General features: G+C 49.0%; 1 protein-coding gene, 2 long non-coding RNA genes and 1 other non-coding gene across 4 annotated transcripts in view; 2 read left to right on the top strand and 2 right to left on the bottom strand.

The window, feature by feature from the left end:
• LOC139024955 (uncharacterized) overlaps positions 1-741 on the top strand; it is a 1526-nt gene extending 785 nt beyond the window's left edge. Inside the window, exons 2-3 of the long non-coding RNA XR_011476351.1 lie at positions 59-262; positions 462-741. This is a non-coding gene — a long non-coding RNA (uncharacterized lncRNA). The remainder of the gene's footprint in view (positions 1-58; positions 263-461) is intronic.
• Positions 1-2410, top strand: part of LOC139024953 (uncharacterized) — a 4614-nt gene extending 2204 nt beyond the window's left edge. The window contains exon 3 of the long non-coding RNA XR_011476349.1: positions 2312-2410. This is a non-coding gene — a long non-coding RNA (uncharacterized lncRNA). The remainder of the gene's footprint in view (positions 1-2311) is intronic.
• Positions 1798-1871, bottom strand: trnat-cgu (transfer RNA threonine (anticodon CGU)). Its single transcript has one exon. It is a non-coding gene; the product is annotated as a tRNA-Thr (tRNA).
• Positions 2411-5559: 3149 nt separating the features above from the next.
• Positions 5560-23545, bottom strand: part of tex10 (testis expressed 10) — a 32964-nt gene continuing 14978 nt past the window's right edge. The window contains 10 exon segments of the mRNA XM_024140266.2: positions 5560-6118; positions 6120-6223; positions 6767-6826; positions 6974-7129; positions 7314-7456; positions 7459-7504; positions 7618-7683; positions 11723-11743; positions 18565-18698; positions 18817-18905. Of these exon segments, the coding sequence (XP_023996034.1) occupies positions 6091-6118; positions 6120-6223; positions 6767-6826; positions 6974-7129; positions 7314-7456; positions 7459-7504; positions 7618-7683; positions 11723-11743; positions 18565-18698; positions 18817-18905 (847 nt within the window). The 3' untranslated portion in view covers positions 5560-6090.

Genomic DNA, 23545 nt, shown 5'->3' with positions numbered 1-23545 from the left:
TATAGGGAGGTGTATAGTTCACTGAAGATATTATATCTGTTAGAATTAAGTTAGGGAGGTGTATAGTTCACTGAAGATATTAATATCTGTATAGATATTAGTATGGGAGGTGGTATAGTTCACTGAAGATATTAATATCTGTATAGAAATTAGTATAGGGGTGTATAGTTCACTGAAGATATTAATATCTGTATAGAATTAGTATAGGGAGGTGTATAGTTCACTGAAGAAATTAATATCTGTATAGAATTAGTATAGGGAGGTGTATAGTTTCACTGAAGATATTAATCTGTATAGAATTAGTATAGGAGGTTGTATAGTTCACTGAAGATATTAAATCTGTATAGAATTAGTATAGGGAGGTGTATAGTTCACTGAAGATATTTAATCTGTATAGAATTAGTATAGGGAGGTGTATAGTTCACTGAAGATATTAATCTGTATAGAATTAGTATAGGGAGGTGTATAGTTCACTGAAGATATTAATATCTGTATAGAATTAGTATAGGAGGTGGTATAGTTCACTGAAGATATTATATCTGTATAGAATTAGTATAGGGAGGTGTATAGTTCACTGAAGATTATTAATATCTGTATAGAATTAGTATAGGGAGGTGTATAGTTCACTGAAAAATTAAATCTGTATAGAATTAGTATAGGGAGGTGTATAGTTCACTGAAGTTATTAATATCTGTATAAATTAGTTATAGGGAGGTGTATAGTTCACTGAAGAATATTAAATCTGTATAGAATTAAGTATAGGGAGGTGTATAGTTCACTGAAATATTAAATCTGTATAGAATTAGTATAGGGAGGTGTATAGTTCACTGAAAATATTAAATCTGTATAGAATTAGTATAGGGAGGTGTAAGTTCACTGAAGATATTAAATCTGTTAGAATTAGTATAGGGAGGTGTATAGTTCACTGAAAATATTAAATCTGTATAGAATTTAGTACAGGGAGGTGTATAGTTCACTGAAGATATTAGCAGGCCTCCATCTAAGAAATGTACAGTTTCTCGATGAAGGAAAGTATTTGTTCCTGAGGTGATGTATGACGTTGTTTGGTTTGGAACGTGATGTTAAGTTTAAAACAGAATAAGAGTAGCATCAATGCAGAGAGTTAGGCAATAACTATTTACCTTATGATGTTAATATACACATGCAATCACACTCTCAGCTGTGAATACATAGTTGTATAATCATATAGAGATGTGTGTGCGTTGTGGTGTTGTAATAACTTCTGGTATGGTTCGGCCGTAGACACACCTGACCTTCAGCACACATGACCAGGTGATGATGGGAGACTGGGCAGAAACCTACTAGTGCCAACACACAGACATACACACCGTCACACACACACAAACATACACACCGATACAGCCAGATAGACCCCCTACCTTTTCTGGCCTGACGTGGTAGCCCGCCCCCTTTCACACATACACACACTGACAGTCCTTGTCGACTGCTGCTGTGAGAAGTTCAGAGCTGTCAGGGGGAATGTCAGACGACTGCGTGGAGCTGTCTGCTGAACACACACACACACATTCACGAAACCCGTTGTCTCCATGTCAGACATACAAACCCGTCAACCACATTCACCTGGTGTGTGTGTGTGCGTGTGTGTGTGCGTGTGTGTGTGTACAGAGGTATCACAGAACGTTGCTGTTTTTCCTACTTCTTTTGTTCAGTTTCACTCTTCTTACAGGTTGACATTTCCAAGTCGTTACTTCATTCCTTTCACCATGCATTGTTTGGTGTACAGGTGTAGTGTTGACAAAAATTGTTATCACTTGAAGGCCCCAGCGGGATTTGAACTCGCGACCCCTGGTTTTACGAGACCAGTGCTCTAACCACTGAGCTATGGAGCCTTGCTTTTTACAGTTCAACCAGGAGGAGAAAAGGATTTAAATGATACTCCCTTTCGAGAACAAAGATGGCCACACACCCAACCTGACAGGCAAGGTTACCAGTCAGGCTCCTAAAAAAAAGGACTCTCCCTGATCTCACTTATACAGCTTACCTCAGTTTAGCAGTTACAGCTAGATGCATCAATGAAACCTAAATGAGACGGATTGCAAATGCCCTATTTTACCTTGGTCTTTCCAGAAGGATTGTGTGGTGTAGCGATTCACCATTCAAGCTAGCAGCCTTGGCCAATGTGTATATTTCAGACTTACAATGTGCTATTTTTTTGTCTTGCAGTAGGCTCTCCAGATGTTTCTGTGTATAATGACTGTATGTGTGTGTGTGTGTGTGTGTGTGTGTGTGTATATATGTATGGAGATGATGTGTGTTTATTGTCTTGTAGGAGGTTCTGTGGCCCGAAGGGGCGCTCTCTCGGGGGTTCTCAGTCTCAGATACTACTGGACCTGTCACTACGCACACCCAGCCAGCGTGAGTACTATCTCTCTCTCTCTCTCTCTCTCTCTCTCTCACACACACACACCACACACACACACACACACAACACACACACACACAACAACACACACACAACACACACACACACACCACACACACACCACACACACACACACACACACACACACACACACACCACACACACACACACACACACACACACACACACACGCTCGCGCGCACACACACACACCTGGGTGTATTACACACACAGATCACTAGTCACTTTAATAATGTTTACATATCTTGCATTACCATCTCATATGTACACTACCGTTCAAAAGTTTGGGGTCACTTAGAATGTCCTTGTTTTTTGAAAGAAAAGCTCAGCTTCATTAAATAGTACCCGCAAAAACATCAGTCTCAACGTCAACAGTAAAGAGGCGACTCCAGGATGGTGGCCTTCTAGGCAGAGTTGCAAAGAAAAAGACATATCTCAGACTGGCCAATAAAAATAAAAGATTAAGATGGTCAAAATAACACAGACACTGAACTCTGCCTAGAAGGCCAGCATCCTGGAGTCGCCTCCTCACTGTTGACATTGGAACTGGTGTTTTGCAGGTACTATTTAATGAAGTTGCCAGTTGAGGACTTGTGAGGCGTCTGTTTCTCAAACTAGACACTCTAATGTACTTGTCCTCTTGCTCAGTTGTGCACCAGGGCCTCCAACTCCTCTTTCTTTTCTGGTTAGAGCCAGGTTGCGCTGTTCTGTGAAGGGAGTAGTACACAGCGTTGTACCAGATCTTCAGTGTATTGGCAATTTCTCACATGGAATAGCCTTCATTTCTCGAAACAAGAATAGAATGACGAGTTTCAGAAGAAAGTTCTTTGTTTCTGACCATTTTGAGCCTGTAATCAAACCGACAATGCTGATGCTCCAGATACTCAACTAGTCTAAAGAAGGCCAGTTTTATTGCTTCTTTAATCAGACAACAGTTTTCAGTTGTGCTAACATTATAGCAAAAAAGGTTTTTGAATATTCAATTAGCATTTTAAAACGATCAACTTGGATTAGCTAACACCACGTGCCATTGGAACACAGGAGTTATGGTTGCTGATAATGGGCATCTGTACACCTATGTAGATATTCCATAACAAATCAGCCTTTCCAGCTACAATAGTCATTTACAAAATTAACAATGTCTACACTGTATTTCTGATAATTTGATGTTATTTTAATGGACAAAATAATTGCTTTTCTTTCAAAAACAAGGACATTTCTAAGTGACCCCAAACTTTTGAACGGTAGTGTATATATATATATATTTTTTTTTTTAACCTTGGGTTTATTTAATATTGGGTTTTATACCATCCATTGCATCTTGCCTATGCCGCTCTGTCATTGCTCATCCATATATTTATATGTATATTCTTATTCCATCCTTTACTTAGATTTGTGTGTATTAGGTAGTTGTTGTGGAATTGTTAGATTACATGTTAGTTATTGCTGCACTGTTGGAACTAGAAACACAAGCATTTTGCTCACTTGCAATAACATCTGCTAACCATTGTATGTGACCAATACAATTTGATTTTATTAATTTGATTACGGGAATGGAGTGATGTGGATGACTGTACAAAATCTGTTTCCTCTGTTAGCATGTTATTTCTTTTCTGTGTGTGTGTTTTTGCGCAGTGTGGAGTGTGTGCACCTGTGTGATGCAGTGGGGCAGGCCAGGCAGTACTCCTACCACCTCAGACCCCACAGCGCTGGACAGGGCCGGGGGAAACACTGACGACTACACACACCCTGCATGTGTCCTTCGTGGCTCAGTTGGTAGAGCATGGCGCTTCTAATGCTAGGGTACTGGGTTTGATTCCCAGGACCAGCCATATGTAAAATGTATGCACGCGTGACTGAGTTGCTTTGGATATAAGCATCTGCTAAATGGCATACACACATATAATATATGTGTGTGTTGTCTTGAAATTACTTACCCAACTGCCTTATCATGGTGGAGTTATTGGCCAGATTGTAAACAGAGCATCTATATACTGACAAGAGGGGGGCCCCAATGGTGTAACTATAGGAATATGTTTCTGCAGAGGTGGGAACTCTTAAGCCAATGAGGGCAGGTTTGCATGTGAACAATGCTGATATAACTGACTTCTCAGAGATGCCATGTGTGTCCACTTATCAGTACAGATGTAATAACCTAAATATTACAAAATGTATATTAGGTCAAATAAGCCTCACTCATCAATTTGACACTCATTGACCACCATATAAAAAAATCCCCACTTGGTTTGTGTCATGCTGTATTTTCAGGCAGAGTAATAATCCCTCTTCCTCTCAGATTGTACTCTCTGCCCAGTATTAACCATGTAGGAGTTCTTGGCCTGATTGTTTATACTCTCACAGGAAGAGAGGACAAAGTTATGAGACGTCAGTCATGACCTCACAAGGCGGAGTTAAGTCAACCGACATGGTATGTGTGCAAGATCATTTCAACCATACAGAAAATGAACACACACACACAGATAACCTTTCCTCCCATGTGGAGAATGAGGCAGTCTGTCAACAGCCGGTCATACAGCCAGCCCACCTGCAGACGCTGACACACACGCCTGCTTGCAAACACACACTCTTCCCATCAGCCATAACACTTGTACTAGGTTGTAGTCAACTCTACCTCAGTATCTACCTGAGCAGGTTCCCACAGGCATGCATGCCCCTCCCACTTTCCCCCCTCAGCCATAATAGTAGGTACACAGATGTACACAAGGTCATTTAGGTCGAGGGTACACGTGTACCTGTGCTTTCTCTGTGGGACTCTGTGGGGGGGGGGGGGTATATTTATGCATTTCATACACACTCTGTTACTCTTTAATTGTATACTATACATCACTTCCTGCCTTAAAGAGATAGTTGACTTAAAAAGTTAGCCAGATGTGTGGCACCTCCTCAAGGGGAACTGTCACTTTAAAGATAGAAACTGTTTCAGTGTGGATGCTGTTCACTCTGATGCACTACTGGTGAAACACTATCAGATGTCAAGGCTTTACATTTACTACTGGTAAACACTAATCAGATGTCAAGGCTTTACATTTATAATGAAAAACCAACCTCAATGTTAATGTCCATGTTGTTTTCTACTCTTTTTAGAAAACTTCTCAAATAAATACATTGACAAGTTTCAGTGACTCCAGCTTTATTTTCTCTTTTTCAATAAAAACAGTAATCAGTTGAGAAATCCTTTAATTTCAATCCTGGTCTTGGAGATGCAGTGTTGCAGGCATTAGTTCCAACCCAGCACTGATTCAGTGATTAGTTAAACAAGTATGTTAGTGCTGCACTGTAACTAAGCCTGCACATCCTTTTATTCTCTCCAGGACTATGGCGGACACAATATTAGCAATATGAAGAAGACAGTTGGTTTTGGCCAGGAATAAAAAGCTGAATGAGAGGACAGAGACGCGATGGGGAAGACAGGATGTTGGGTTAGACCAGGGGTGTCAAACTCATTCCACGAACGACCGAGGTTAAGTTTTTTTCCTTTCAATTAAGACAATCAGGTGATGGGATTCCTTACTCATTAGTGACCTTAATTCATCCATCAAGTACAAGGCTGAGCGAAAGCCCTCAGACACGATGACCTCCGTGGAAGAAGTTTGACATGTGGTTTAGACAGAGTACAGAAGGGTCTGTGTTGGTTGGGGCCTAGGTCAGTAGATGTCTCGGAGCCCCAGGTTTCCGGTGAGTCGCCATGGTTACGCTGTAGCAGTACAGCAGGTCAGTCATCCACTGCTCCTTGGACCACCTCGACATACCTCCTGGAACACACACCCATCATTAGAACTCAGGAACACACACCTCACACTTTACGTTTTATCTTAACATGATACTTGTTTAGCTTCTTACTACCGTGAGGTCTGATAAAGTGTTTTTAGTAGAGCGCAGCTGCCACGCAGTGGTTGAAAAGTAGTTCGATCTCGTGCTTGTGTGTTACGCTGAGGTCCTGTATAATGTGTTGTAGTAAGAGTTGCGTTAGCCAGCACTGTGTGGTTTGAGTATGTACCTGTGTGCGTTACGTGAGGTCCTGTAGTATTAGATATGTGTTGTAGAGAAAGTTGCGTTACCGCAGGCTATGTGGTTGAAGAGTAGTGATCTTGTTGTGTACCGTTGATCCGTGGTCGGTTTATAATGTGTTGTAGTAGAGTTGCGTTAGCCAGCATTGGTTGAGTAGTTGACTGTGTGTGTTTTTACCGTGAGGTCTGTATAATGTGTTGTAGTAGAGTGCGTAGCCAGCATGTGGTTGGTGTTGACTGTGTGTGTTACCGTGAGTCCTGTATAAATGTTTTGTAGTAGATTGCGTTAGCCAGCATGTGGTTAGTAGTTGACTGTGTGTGTTTACCGTAGGTCCTGTATAATGTGTTGTAGTATGAGTTGCGTAGCCAGCATGTTGTGAGTAGTGGACTGTGTGCGTTTACCGTGAGGTCCGTTATAAGGTTGTAGGTAGAGTTGCTTAGCGCATGTGGTGATGTATGACTGTGTGCGTTTACCGTGAGGTCTGTATAATGTGTTGTAGTAGAGTTGCGTTACCAGCATGTGGTTGCGTAGCGCTGTGTGCTGCAGCAGCAGGGACAGTATCTGGGCCAGCTGAGGCAGCTCCTCCTCACACAGGTCCCTAACTCGCAACGACTGCAGAACCAACCGCCACAGCCGATGGGAACTGCTCAGCGCTGCCACAACACGCGCCCCACACTTGCCTCCCTGCAGGGAGAGAGAAATGTTGGACACAATCTATACACACACACACACACCGCTCCCCACACGCCCCACAGGAGAGAAAAGTTGACAATCTATACCCACACGTCCCCACACCGTCCCTACAGGGAAGGAAAAAGGTTACACACACACACAACATGACTGCACAGAGAGTCAACACAGGCTACCTCTTGTGGTTGTTCTCTGAGGCCGTGTCCTGCTGTAGGGTCAGTAGCAGAGACAGTAGGCTGAGGCAGCAGCGGGACAGGAACCTCAGCAGAGGTTCACTGGGGAGGAAGGACAGGTCCAACAGTCTGGCCACCCTCTCAACAACCCTGCTGCCATACTGTCTGGTACCACAGCCAGACCAGTCTGGGAGGGAGAGACACAGTTACACACACACACACACACACAGAGTACACCAGTAATGAGTACACACAGTATGAGTACAAGAGTACACACAGTAATGAGTACACAGAATACACCATCCACCAGTTCTTGCAGATGCCGTTCTGCAGCACATCAAAGCACTGTGAACGAGACCCCAGCGTCTCCACAGCAGTGCACACACTTCCTGTGGCGGGACATAGACAGTGGTTACACTTCCTGCTGTTTTAAAGGTCATATTCACAACATTAATATCATTCATATCGGAGTTCTCCCGAGTAGCACAGCGGTCTAAGGCACTGCATCTCAGTAGGCTGACAACATGACATTTTTAACAATGCTTTTTTCTAATAGAAACGAGTTAATTTGCATCTGGTGGAGCCCAATTTCATAATATTACCATATATCCCAGCTGCGCTGCCGTAGTTTTGAAGTAATCACGATAAAAATGGCCTTATTTTCGGGCATTTTTCACCCTGCCAGCTGCTATTAGTTCTATTGTACACCGTTGGCCAACTCAACCTTACCCACGTCCTAAATCCCAGTTTATTGTACTGTCACAATGCCCTTGCGATGTGTGCATAGAGACCTGCGCACATTGTTTATAAGTTCAAATGTAAACAACAACAAAACTCATGGAACTCTGAGGTCGCTCCCATTGTTTACTATAGGGAAATATAAGTATTGTCTGTCTAATTTGCAATATCTCGCAATGTGTTTATTTAGATTTAAAAAAATTGGACACCATTTTTAATCATGAGAATCTCCTCTTTCTAATTATGTAAGGCTGGCAGTGTATCTCGTTTCATTAAACGCTATCCCGAAATACCTTGCCTTTCTTGGAACGCCAAGCTCCCCCCATTGTTTCCTATGGAGAAGCATGTGGTGTATATTTCGCCAAATATCTCGGAATGTGTATATTTATTTTTCCCAATTCAGATACCATTTTAATCATGAGAAATTCCTCTCTCGAATTATGTAAGGCTGAATCTCCTCTCTTGAATCAGTTTATCCTAATCCCAGTTTATTGTACTGTCACAATGCCTGCTTTGCTATTGTTGGCAATGGAGACCTTAGATTTTATGTGGTAAAATAAAAAGGGATCATTTTTTTGTGTGCCAATTAGGGAAAAGAATTCTAGCATCACTTCAGTCAAAACAGACCTCTGTGAACGTTCCATTCCATTCATTTGCTATGTGGGCTTGCGCAAGTGTTCCAGCTTAGCCAACGTTCTTTTTGCCATTTTCAGCCTTGGGTGAATTTTGACAAACTTCTATTGTCCAGCCAATCTCAGTACAAGAGCCTACAACAGTCCCTGGTTCGATTCCAGGCTGTATCACATCCAGCCGTGATTGATGGGAGTCCATAGGACGTCCGGTTTGGCCTCCTTGTAAATAAGAATTTTATTCTTAACCTCAACCTCCTCCACACTCCACAGATCCTCTGCCTCTCCCCCACATCCACCAGATACCTCTCCTCTCACATCCACCAGATACCTCCCTCTCTCCATATACAATACTCTCCTCCCACCTCCTTCCCATCCACATCCACCAGATACCCTCCTCCCCTCCAACACCACCAAACCTCCCCTCACACAACCCAGATACCTCTCCCCACATCCACCAGATATCCTCCTCATCTTCACCACGTAACTCTCCTCTCCTCCACATCCACCAGAATCTCTCCTCTCCTCCACATTCCACGATACTCTCCTTCTCACTCCACATCCACCACATACCTCTACCTCCTCCAATCCACCAGATACCTACTCCCTCCCCTCTCCACCGAAGTCTCTCTCTCTCCAATCCACCAGATACCTCTCCTCTCCTTCCACAACCACCAGATACCTTCTCTCTCCTCCACATCCACCAGGATATCCCTCCTCCTCCACTCCCCAATTCTCACATCCAGCCCAGAAAAGCTCCCCTCCCCTCCACAACCAACCACGATATGCGCTTCCTCCTCGCTACCCTCCAACACTCCTCCTCTACCGTCCCGTTTCTGCCCTCTCTCTCTCTCCTCCACCTGCCTCTTCTACTACCATCCGGCTTGGTTGCTTCACCAGCATTTACCTCTCTCTCTCCTCCCTCGCCTCCTCACATCTTCCCCCTGACCTTCCTGTACGATATACCTCTCCTTTCTCCTCTCCACATCCACATCGAATACCTTCTCCTCCCCTCCCATCACTTCTCCATCCGGTCCTTGTGTACCCCTCCTTTCCCATCCTAGCTCCAGCCTACTTCCTTCCCCCTCCCACCAACCAGCCAGGGACTCCGATACCTCTCTCCCTCCCACAGTCCACCAGAAAGCTCTCCTTCCGTGCCCCCTTCACACACCACGCGATACCTCTCTCCTCTCCCTCTCCATCTCCAATTCACCACGGCGATACCTTCTTCCGCGTCTCTCCGACATCCACCAGAATAACCGACCTCCCTTCTCTATCACTCCCTCCCTTCCCACTAGCACTCACCACTTGCTCCCCCACATTTTCCACGCACAGATACCTCTCCTCCTGCGTCTGACCTCAGCAATTCCAACTCTTTCCGAGATTAAACACTCATCAGTCTCTTACCTTTCACATGGTCTCACGACCACGATACCTGCTCGTCCTAGCTCCCTCCAATCCTCCAAAGAATAAACCCTCTCTCTGCATACCATTCTAATCCCTGTATCTGTACACTTACACTCTCCTCACTACTATCCACCAAAGTGATAGCATACCACTCCTGCCTCCTCCCAACAGAATGAGCAACCACATTACTTACCTCTCTCGTAACGCACATGTCCAATATTCCTACCAAAACTTAGAGTATTATCTAGTCGTCATATACAGCATTAAATGCTTTCCTTCCAGGACTATGCTGTTTATCAAAGTAAGATCACACATTCTCACATGATAATACTATCACTCATCCACTCCACAAACTAGATTGTCCAATGCTCAACTGGGCTCCACTAAACCCCATTCACCACACTGATACCACTCCAGATTTTACCCACACCAGATTGTGTATGTCCTGCTTTCCACATCATCTACTTAGCTACCACATCTACCAACACAGAGCCTTAACTGATGACTGTACCTCATGTCATCGTCAATGTTATCCATCAGAACCTGGATTTTACATCACAATAATGGGCAACATTAAATTAGTCAATCCATGCGCTAACCTCTGGCCTATTAGACTGTTCTGACACAATCTGTGATTACCAGTACATCACATCGTACCACTTTAGTCTACACATGGACCCTATATGCCCTTCCTTTCTCACGAAATTCCACCACGAACCTTGTTCCTCCACTTACACTCCTACCACACCGGATCACACTATATGCCTCTACACTCGTGCCTCACTCCAATATATAACACGACCATACTCATCTCATCCACACACCGACCGCTACCTGTCTACACATCACTACAGTTCATCCAGACCTAAAACATTCTGTGTCTATTGCACCTCAACGACGACTGACATAGGAGTTACCTCTCCTCTCCTCCCTACATCCTTACGCCATTCCTTATATACTCACTGCTTTCCTCTCCTTGCACATCACATTTCTGGTATCTCAGAACTTATGAGATACCCTCCATTGCACTTCCTGACCACAGAGAACATCGCCACATAGTAACACCTCCGTCCACATCCACATTTAACGTACCCAGGGAGTCTATCAACTTCCCGTCAATCGTAACACATCTACTAAAATCATAGCCTGAAATGTCTTCTAAGTACATACATGACAAGTCCACTCTCATCAATGAGAGATGCTCTCTGTTGCACTCAACTCAAATCTTACCTTCTCGCCGAATAATCAAATGCCACTCACTTTACCAGAATACAACGTCTCACTCCACACACACACTACACACACACCACCAGATAACCATCTCCACTCCCCAACTTACACTCACCACAGAAACATCTCCTCCTCATCCAACTCCCACAGATACCCTTACTCCTCTCCTCCACCATCCACCACGAGACCTTCTCCTACTCCTTCCACATCCACCACGATAAACCTCTCCGTCCTCCACCCACATCCACGACCCAACGACTACTCTCCTCCCCTCCATACTCCACCAGAAAAGCTCCTTCCTCCACCTCACACAAACCACCACAGCATAAACCCTCACACTCCCCTCGCAACCACACCAACCACACAGCAACAACAGATTACCTCTCCTCACTACCATCCACATCAGTGTGATGACACACGTACTTCGCTCTTGGTCTTGCCTCCTTCAGCTAAATCCAACCAGATACCATAATCGTTCTTTCTCCATCCGCTTCCATCTCAATCACAAACGATATTTCTCCCCCCCCACACAATAGCGCAAATTCCACATGCGATCATCTCCTTGAACTATCGTGACACTTACCGTGCACCGCATTTACTTCGCCCTTCATAATTCTCTTTCCAACAAAAACCTTCTGAGGAATCTGATCTGGGCCCATGCACTGGGACCCGTTCTGAGCGATCATGATCGGGGCAGCTTCGTGGACCAGTTTCCTGAGGCACAAGACTCTGAATACTGGCCATGTGGTAGCGGACCTTCGTTCTGAGGCATTCTGAGCTGCGGCCAAGGTTGGGGGGCACCGTTCTGTAGGGACTCTGATCTCAGGCACCCACTGATGCAGGGGTAACGTTCTGAGCGGCTTCTGATCTGTGCGCCAATGTTCTGGCGGAGGACCTCCCATCTCGAGTGATCGTATATACCTGGCGCTCATTCTGCTGCGCCTGGCGCACCGATCTACTGAGAGGATCTCCAGACTTAGCCGCGTGCTCCCTATCTCGTGGGTCGCAAATCCACCCACGTATATCTTGTGCATTCCCGCTGACACTCTGACTCTGGGGCCAGGATGCTGTGCGTGACCTCCTTCCTGAGGTGGATCCATGATCCACTCTAGAGTGAGCGCCCATGTCCTTTCCGCATCCGTCTCCTCATACGCGAGCTCTGAGTGATCATGCGCGTCTCCATTCGTTTCCGCTGGGGACCCTTTCACAAAAAAGATCAACCAAAAAAGAATTACCGTACACTTAATCACTCCACACAGTCATTTTGTTTCATTGATGACATCGGGCACCTCCAGACGAGAGTCATCACCGACCAGGATGATCTCTTCCCCTTTCCCACAGTCCACCAGAACCTCCCCTGCCACATCGCACCAGATACCTCTCCTTTTCTCTTCCAGCGATCCACCAGATTCCTCTCCTCCACATCAGCTATCTGATGTCTGCGTCTCCTTACACGTCTAAACTACCTCACCCAAGTTCCACACCCAACCCTAGCTGCAATAAGACCCAATCCTCCATGTGCTGCATACCCAGCCACACTCTCTCCCCGTTACGTACGGTCCTTGTCCTCAACGATGCAACCACCGAGCTCTACGTCTGTCTCCTCCTCTACCAGTCCCACATCAGCCCCAGTAGATACTCCATCCTCAGTCGCTTCCCTGTACTCAATCGCAAGCACGAGACTACATGTGACACATCTCGCATCGCAATGTTCCACCCATGAAGTAATGCGCCCAGCTCCCACGTTCCTCACGAATTACACCAGACAATTCGCTTTCTCTCCTCCATGCTCAGCAGTGACCAAGCCGCTAGCCCTTGCACTCCTAGCAAGTGTCTTCCACATATACCGAGCCGACAGATAGCCAGCTCATGCCGTGCAATCCCCATGCAAGTGCTCTCCCCAGTAGGAGTAGCAGATGCGCTCCTCGCCTCCACGTGCGCAACCCAACCCATGCAGTACCGATGTCCTTGCTACCGATGGCCAGCCCCTCTGTGCTGCACAATACCAGCCCAGATTCAGCCTATCGAAGGCCCAGACACCATGCTCGACCAAACAGTCCATGTGCTTCCTGATAGAGGCCTACGCCCAATACCGTCTTCGTGCACACAACCAGCCAGCCATGTTCGCCTGACCTCTAGCACGAGTCAGACTCGCAAGGTCCCACTCTCAATACCCATACATCCACTCAGCGTGTCGTCTCCCTCGTCAGAGAGATTCGACTAGATCAGTCACTGTCGCTCCCCTTTCCACATATAGCTCTCCTACACGTAGGCATGTGAGATCGCGTCTACTGCAACCACAGGATGTCAGGTTAGCATCGGATAGGTACACGACGGTTAATAGTCTATGCAGGTTCCCAAACTCACTCCTCACTGGGGGACACCACTCACTCATCACGTGTCCATCTTCCCTACTTACTCTATTGATTATCCTAGCTCCTACTCCCAAGCAGCTCACTCATGCAATACTCTCTTCCAAATTCATCAATGACATGAATCCAGACAGAAGTACCTGCGTATCCTTTGTCGTCATTCCGTCCGCATCAAGCCAGCAGTAATGAGGCGATTAACGTCATATAACCTCCCTAAATACACGTCCCCTCCGGAGAGGTCCCAGATCTCACGCATTTGAAGAAACCTAACCTCTTGCCCTACACCGGTGCCATCTATCGCGTAGCTCGCCTTCCAGCACATGCAGTAGGAGCCACCAGGATACCTCTTCCTCCTCCACAAGTCACCTCAAAGAGCACTTTCTGGATTACATATCTCTTCCTATCTCTTTGTGTGTCAATGTTCATTATCCTCACCACTTCCTTTCCACCATCGAGTGCTCGTGCCTCCACCTAGATGTGTACCCCCTCCCCTAGCCTCCCATTACTCCCAACCACGCATTTCAACCTCTCTAGTCTCAGAGCTCCTCGTACTTCTGGCCTCCCAGTCTATCTACCCAACCCACTCGCCATTCCCAGACTCAGCCGTCCTACGTCTCTCTCCGATACTCAGAGCTCCCAGCCTCACCAATATACCCAGATACCCTCACCCTGCCCTCCCACCTGTGTCAGTCGCATGAGCTCCATTCAGCCCCAAGTCCATCTTACCCCTCTAAACCCAGTTCCACTGTGTCAGGCTTCACCAGCTATGACTCCGTCGGTGCCCTCTCCCTAGTCATCCACCCCACACCACCTCTCACGCCAAGACTAGCTTCTCGGCTCTCCTTCCCACTGATTTGCCCCCATCCACGGATAATTCCCACACTCCTCGCCTTCCCCACGGCGCGATCACGGCCTCCACGCATGGATTTCCTCTCCTGTCTGCCCTCCTCACAATTACCACATACCCACCAGATACTCCTTCATCCTTTTCTGCGAGCATTCCTGCCTAGCCCCAGGATTTCTATTATCCCCTCTTTCACCACTCCGCTCTCCTCAAACTGGTCTCCACCAGCTTCTGACCTTCTCGCCCCACCACCAATCCGTCACATTAGCCAACTAACCCTCGCTCTCCGTCTACTTGCTCGATCCAGGGCTGATTGACCTTGCGCCTCCACCATCAGCTACAAGTGATACCTCCTCAACCACCTTCCTTCCACAGTAAGATCTCACAGCTCACTGATACCCCTCCCCCTAGTCATCCATTACCCAACACCCTCCACTCTCACTCAGCATAGCTTACCTGCTTTATCTCTTTGGGCCCAGTCATTACCCACACCCGCTCCACTGTGTCAGTCCCGTACACAGATAATCCTTCCTCTACTCATTCTTCACACCATCCAACCGCAATCCTTCTACCTTCCCTCCATCGCGAGCTATCTCTGAACCACTATAGTCAACCCTACGTCCTCCCTTACAACCCATAACTTCGCACCATCCAGACTACTCTGCGTCCTTCTCCGAGCAATCCCATCGGCACCCAGTTCAACCTCATCCCACTCCACATCCCGCCTCAACATTGACTCTCTCTCTCGAGCGCTTTTCCACACTGTCCACACTCATGGACTCACCACTGCTTTTCCTTCATTCCCGACACACGTCTCACCCAGTTAGCTCTCCTACCTCGTGCTTTCTCGAATTCGCCTACCATCTCCTCTCCCAACCCCACACCGTCTCTCACCATGTACTCACGTGGCTCTCTGATTCGCCCTCAGTCCCAACAATACCCACCCACACACCTACTTACTCTCCTTCTCCTTACCATATAGTCAGTGCGCTCTACCAATTATACCTCCCCTCCTCACTTCACAACCAAACATACCTCGCTCTGTCACGGCCGCTACTATACTTCTGGCTCCCCAGTTCCCTTTACCACCGCTCCACATTCTCCACACTGGAACCTTTTTTTCCACGTGCTTTCTTCCTGGCCCCCACAAGTCCCATTATCCACATCCTCCGCTTCCCACCTGTTTCCATGACACTCTTTGATGGCCCCAACCATTAACCCACAGATCACGCTCACCTGCCTGTTGTCACGGGTCTCCTCCACATCCACCAGATACCTCTCCTCGTCTCCTCTAGCGATCTTGCCCCTAGTGCATTACAGTCACCTTTTATCCTTTCCCAACTACTCCCCCAATCAGGCACTAGAGACTTTCTGGCCCCCACATACATTACCTCCACAACCCCCAGATTCACACCCTCGTCCTTGCGCCGTTTCCCGGAGTCTCACTGAGTAGCTACCTCTCCCTCCCCAGTTCATCTATCCACGACACTAACACCCTTCTCCCACCATAGGTCTACCAGCGCTCGATGATAGCCCAGTCTTCACTCACTCCCACCACCCCCTACACCTAGTCAGGAGCTCCTTCTATTCACAGGTCCCCAGATTACTTCACTTCTACTCCACCCACCACATCCCACCTAGATACTCTCCTTCTCCTCCACCACTACTCCTCTGCGTTAGGCACTCTGATTGCCCCCCTCATGTCAATATATACCATCAGACATTAGCCTCCCTCCCACTCTTGCTCGACGTGCATCCTAGCCAGTATTGCCACATGCTTCCTTCTACCCCACTCGCACGATCCACTTTGTGCCTCCTCTCCAAGGCTTCTGCATCTGGCCACCAGTCGATTATCATCCTCACTCATCCGCCTCCCCTTCGATGTTCTCGCGCGCTGCATTTGCCCCTCCGTCGTTCTACCCTCACTCACCACGACTCTACTAGTTCGCGACAGGCCTTGCATTCGGCCATACCATGTCTCCTACCTCCTACCACATACATCCTTCGAGCCACTCCAACTACTCAGTGCTTCCCTGTACCTCTCGCTCCACCAGTCATTTCACCACCACAACTGCTCTCCTACTTGCGCGTGTCACAGCGCTCCTCGACCAGTGAGCTCTCCTCTCTTTCCAAAATCCCACCACCTCACGCTTCTCCCACACTGTCCATCCAGGACTCATCGCATTCTTCGCCCCTCCACAATCATTTCCAACCCAACAGCCAGCTATCCACTGTTCCTCATCCACGTCTCACCGATGTATTTCTGCGTCCCCTCACAAGTCTCACTATCCCGCCACACACTCGACCCTCTTACTCGCCTCTCCCAGGAGCTCGATGCTCCCACCAAGTCAGTAAATCACCTCTTCTCTCTATCACTTGCCTCCACTATCGAATACCGGCTCTCTTGCATTTGCGCACCCATGCCACTTACCCACAACCGCGTGCCAACTGAGCCTCTCCTCTGTCAAGCGCATCTGCACCTAAGGTCCCCAGTCTCTCCTAACCCACACCAGCTCAATATCCACGATTGACGTCAGCGTCTCTTCTCCATTTGCCCCCAGTCATTAGCAGTCACCACACTCCCGTCTCCTTACTCACTGCCATTTCTCACCGCTTTTTCGCTAGAGATTAGCCTCGCAAAAGTGGCAGTTACCCACAAACCGACGCGTCTACTGGGTTCAGGGCTCTTGGGGATACCACAGTGGCAGGTGTACTTACTACATTTGGCAGATCTGACAAGTCTTTTTAACATTTTTGTTTTATGAGCCCAAAACAATCAGGGAAGTGTCTCCTGTGCATGTGTGATAGGAGGCCGAAACCATAACGAGTTAATCTGGCCCTACTGTCAGGTCTTCGGAGTTGGAGTGGACCCTTACGAGGAATCATACCTGACAACCGAGCGATGCCACGTGCTACGCTAGCACTCTTGCTATATATGCCACACACCCGTACATACCACACACCGCATTCATCAGACTTAGATGCTGCAGGAGTCTTACTCAGCACTATGCACCCCCAGTCATTTAATGTCCACACTATACTCTTGTCATAGAGCTTGTATTGGTGACCAAATCACAAGCTGCATATGTCATCTCCATCTCAACCTAAGCCTAACCTCACTTCGGGAGCTTGTCATTGACATATTTTCGGCACCCAGGTTCAGGGCCAACAAGTACATACATATGTCGTTTTTAATAGCTCCCGCATCCTCATCTTCTCTATGTCACTGCACCACACACACACTGGTAGAGAGCGACAGAGGGTTACAGGTGAGACGGAGGCATCACACAACATTTCAGAGGTGAGGTAGAAACAATTATAAACTTTTCCTCATTAACTTCAAATCAAAACCCAATTTGTCATTACGTTCTATGAAATGAGGTTTCGTTCAATGTGTTTAGAATGTTGTGTGTTGCGCCAGCCCCCAGACCGCTGTGCACTGTTGGCATTCTCTCCTCCTTTAGAAAAAACCAATCTTGTCTTCTCATTAGTGGATCAGAGCAAGACATGGTCCGTCCCTAACGTCCCCCCTGCCTCCCCTCCGACTCAGACATGGCGATGAAGGTGGACCCAGACTCTCAGGCTCTAATTGAGAGAGCTGAATTAGTGATTATAGCCCCCCCCCCCTCCTACACACGACACATCACCTCTTGGCTTCGGGGCACGTTTCCTTTAACGGTAAGTTCCGAGCACAAATGTCACACCCGTCAGTGCCACAGCTTCATTAGCATTTACTTCCAACGCGATAAAGGTTCCCCTCTTGGCCAGCGTGGCCAGATAAAGCATCCCCCCTCTGAGCCCTGTGTGTGACACCAGGGGGAACTAAATAACTGACACAGTGTCCAGAACACCTCTCTCACAAGTACACTACACTGGCAGAAGTGCTCAGTCTCCATCTCGGTCGCTGTCTTTCTCTTTTCACATTTTACACTCCATCTTGACCTCTCATTCATCGGCTCTTCCTGTTTCTGTCACAACAGTCACTTATAAAGCCCTGCTAGGTGTTCTGAGTGAGGTGTGTCCTGACCTCCACCACGTCCCAGTGGTGTGTGAATTGCTCCAGGGGGGTGGGGTAGAGGCTGAGGGGGGAGAGGGGGGAGGGAGGGAGCACGCTCTCATCCCCAGCCTCCTGCAGGGTGGCCAGCTCATCAGACGAAAACCCTGAAGGAGAGAAAGATTGGTCAGTTTTCTTGGAGTGTACTTCTTCACGAACCTGAAGATTCATCACATCTGTTGACCAGATACCAGTGAGACAGGAAATATGAGGGCAGAGCCTGACCTGTGAGGGTGGAGAACAGGAAGCTGATGTAGTCAACATCACGCAGGGTTGTGTCCTGAGACCCTACTGACCAGCCACTCAAAGAGGACCTGAAACGCACACAGGTTACAATGGAGTGAGAGAGGACGGTCTGGAGTGTTGGTSMAGTGATAGAGCATAACAAAAGTGCTCTTACAGGATGGAGGATTGTTCCGGTTTGTTTTCTGACGATATGGATCACACTTATGTCCATTTCTGTATGCTTACCTGGAACTGACCACATTAAACAGAATTGAGTTTCCCCCGAGCAGAGAGAGAGAGTGTGTCTGTGCGCAGGGTGGGGTGAGGAGGACGAAAGGGTTAGAGTTAAACAAATTGTGTGTGTGTGTGTGTGTGCGCGCAAGGTGGGGGTGAAGAGGAAGGGGGGGGTCAGAGATAAATACATGGTGTGTTCTGTAACATTAGAGACACGTGACCTAACAGGACAATATTCCCATCCTTCCATGACGTCTCTGCCACATTCCACTGCCCCAACCCCTAGACGCACACACACTGCCCCAACCCCTAGACGCACGCACACTGCCCCAACCCCTAGACGCACGCAACTGCCCGCAACCCCTAGCCGCACACACACTGCCCCAACCCTAGTCTCTACGCCGCACACACTGCCCAACCCCTAGTCTCTACGCGCACACACTGCCCAACCCCTAGAACCGCGCACACACTGCCCACCCCCTAGACCGCCGGCGCGACACTGCCCCAACCCCCTTTTAGACGCGCGCACACTGCCCCAACCCCCTAGACGCGCGCACACTTGCCCCAACCCCTAGACGCGCGCACACTGCCCCAAACCCCTAGACGCACGCACACTGCCCAACCCCTAGAACGCACGCACACTGCCCCAACCCCTTAGACGCACGCACACTGCCCCAAAACCCCTAGACGCACCAAACGTGCCCAACCCCGTAAGACCGCACGCACAACTGCTCCAACCCCTAAGAACCGCCACGCACACTGCCCCAACCCCTAGTCCTCCTACCGCGGCGCACACTGCCCCCAACCCCGAGTCTCTCTACGCGCCACACTGCCCCAACCCCTAGAACGCACAGCACACTGCCCCACCCCTAGACACACACACTGCCCCAACACTCCTAGTCTCTACGCGCACACTGCCCCAACCCTAGACGCACCCTACACTGCCTCAACCCCTAGACGCGCGCGACACTGCCACCCCTAGTCTCCAACGCGCACATCTGCCCCAACCCCTAGACGCACACACACTGCCGCCAACCCCTAGACGCACACACACTGCCCCAACCCCTAGTCTCTACGCGACACTGCCCCAACGCCTAAGACGCCGCGCACACTGCCCCAACCCACCTAGTCTCTACGCGCAACACTGCCCACCCCTAGACGCGGCACATCTGCCCCAACCCCTAGACGCACACACTGCCCGCCAACCTAGTCTCTACGCGACACTGCCCGCAACCCCTAGAACGCGCGCACACTGCCCCAACCCTAGTCTCTACGCGCAACTGCCCCCAACCCTAGACGCGCGCACACTGCCCCAACCCCCTAGACGCACCCACACACTGTCCCAACCCCTAGACGCAGCACACACTGTCCAACCCTAGACGCACACCACTGTCCCACCCCTAGACGCACGCACACTGTCCCAACCCTGACGCACACACACTGCCCCAACCCCTAGACGCACACACCCGCCCCAACCCCTAAGACGCGCGCCACACTGCCCCCAACCCCTAGTCTCTACGCGCACACTGCCCTCAACCCTAGACGCACACACCTGCCAACCAACCTAGACGCCCACGCACACTGCCCCAACCCTAGTCTCTACGCGCCACACTGCCCCAACCCCTAGACGCACGCACACTGCCCCAACCTAGACGCGCGCACACTGCCCAACCCTAGTCTCTACGCGCACACTGCGCCAACCGCCTAGACGCACACACCACTGCCAACCCCTAGACGTACACACACTGCCCCAACCCCTAGTTCTTACGGCGCACCATGCCCCAACCCTAGACGCGCGCACACTGCCCAACCTAGACGCCACACACTGCCCCAACCCTAGTCTTCTACACGACACAACTGCCCAACCCCTAGACGCCGCACACTGCCCCAACCCCCTAGCCACGCGCATCACTGCCCGCAACCCCTAGAACGCGCACACTGCCCCAACCCTAGACGCACGAGCCACGTCCCAATTCCCCTAGAACGGCACGACAACTCACTGTCCCCAACCCCTAGTACACGCACACACACTGTCCACCCTAGACGCACCGAACACTGTCCCCAACCCCTAGACGAAGCGCAGCAACTGCGCCAACCCTAGACGCACACACGCACCTGCCCGCCAACTCCTCAGAGCATCCCACCAGACGGTCCACACGCTGCCCCAACCCCTATAGACGCGCGCACACTGCCAACACCTTCTCTCACCGCCACGAACAGCATGTCCACATCAGCCTTATGAGCACAGGCACAACTAGAAACACCTGAAACGACGACAGCACACTGCCCCAACCCCTAGTCCTCGACGCACGCAACACTGCGCCAAACCCCTAGACGCACAGCACACTGCCCCAACCCCTAGACGCACACACACTGCCCCAACCCCCTAGACGCACACACCACTGCGCCAACCCTGACGCACGCACACTGCCCCAATCCCCTAGACGCACGCACACTGCCGCCAACCTAGACGCACACACACCTGCCCCAACCCCCTACTCTACGCCCACACACTGGCCCAACCCTAGTTCTCTAACGCGCACACATCGGCGCCAACCGCCTAGTCTCTACGCGCACACACTGGCCGCAACCCATAGACGGCAACACACTGCCCCAACCCCTAGACGCGCGACACTTGTTCTCCCAACCCCTAGACGCGCGCACACTGCCCCAACGCCTAGACGCACGCACACTGCCCCAACCCTAGACGCACGCACACTGCCCAATACCCCTAGACGCACCGCACACTGCCCCACCGCCTAGACGCACACACACTGCCCCAACCCCTTAGACGCAACACACACTGCCGCCAACCCCTAGACGCACGCAACTGCCCCACACCCCTAGACGCACGCACACTGCCCCAACCCCTAGACGCACACCACACTGCCCCAACCCCTAGTCCTCTACACACACACTGCCCCAACCCCTAGACGCACACAACCATTGCCCAAACCCCTAGACCGCGTGCACACTGCCCCAACCCCTAGACCACAATATGTCAGAGTCAAGGCCCGCGGGCCACATCCGGCCCGCGAGAAGGTTTTTTACGGCCCCTGGGATGAATCTTATTTATTATTTAGAAACGGCCGCGCAGACCGCAAAGCAAGCCGGCAGCCCGAGATCTTTTACACGCACGCAATACTACCTTTCCCACAATGCACGGTGACGCCACCGAGCAGTAGGCTGCTCCATTTCAATATTTATTTGCACATGCAGTCGTCAGCATCACAGTAAAATTAACTTTCAGATCCATCAAAATGGCAAAACGGAAGGTGGACACTGAGAACCGGGGGTTTCCAAAAACAAGTGGGAGTCGGAGTATATGTTCACGGAGGTAGCTGGAAAACCTGTGTGTCTTCTGTGTGGAGAAAGTGTGGCGGTACTGAAGAAGTAATAATCTGAGACGACATTATGAAACGAAACGCGGACAAAAAACAAGAATATGGAATGGAACAAAGGCTACAAAAAGGCAGAGGAATTAAAACCGAGGCCTCAAATCTCGACAGGCTCTGTTCAAAAACGCCAAATCACAAGGCAGGCTGCCTTGTCAAGGCCAGTTTTATTTTTTTGGCAGAAGAGAATCGCTAAAATCAGCCCGGCCATTTACGGAGGGGATTTCATCATAAAAATTCTGCATGAATTAAAGTTGTGACGAAGTTTGCCCAAAAAAAGGCAACTCTTTTTTTAACTGCTGAGTCTGAGAGAAACACCATTGGCCGAGAGGAGTAGAGTTGTCCATTCAATCTAACAGCAGCTTTTGTGAAAAAGGGAAAAGATTTTTGCATTGCATATTCCTTGGCTGTGGATGAGAGCACCGACTTTCTGGAGCATTGCCACGTTGTCAATTTTCATCCGCGGAGTGGAACTCCAGCCTAAGCGTGACAGAGGAAGTTTTGGCTTTACGTCCTATGCATGGCACAAAACTAGGGGGCATGATTTGTATGAAGAGGTGGTCAGATGTGTAAATGAGATGGAGCTGCCTTGGGAAAAACTCGTGGGTTTGACAACCGACGGAGCACCTGCGAATGTGTGGACCAGGAGCGGACTGGTGGGAAGATACGGGAAAAGATGCAAGAGGAAAACGCGACAGGTGAGCCTGGGGACCCAAAAAAGCCTTTTTTCCCAATTTGGTAATCATACACCAGGAAAGCCGTTGTTGCGGTAAAGGCTTGAAGAATGGAGTTCATGTAATGAGCATCATCACGCCGCACAGTTAACTTTAATCAGAGCCAAAGGTTTGAATCACCGCCAGTTCAAGGCACCAATTTCTGAGGAAGTTAGAAAACGGAGCATGGGTGATTTGGCCTTATCACACAGAGGTGCGACTGGGCTAAGCCAGGAAAGGTGCTCAAAGAAGTTTCGGAGCTTCGTGAAGGAGATTTTGTCTGTTCTTGGACAGCAAAGGAAAGACACAACACAACTCCGAGACGAAATGGTTTTCTGTGTGAAATGGCTTTTCTGTGTGACATTACGAATCATCTGAATGCAATGA

Source organism: Salvelinus sp. IW2-2015, unplaced genomic scaffold, assembly GCF_002910315.2.
Source record: "Salvelinus sp. IW2-2015 unplaced genomic scaffold, ASM291031v2 Un_scaffold2069, whole genome shotgun sequence".
In the NCBI taxonomy this organism is placed as follows: Eukaryota; Metazoa; Chordata; class Actinopteri; order Salmoniformes; family Salmonidae; genus Salvelinus; species Salvelinus sp. IW2-2015.
The sequence above is the reverse complement of the archived record's forward strand: the minus strand, read 5'-3'. Positions and strand labels throughout refer to the sequence as shown.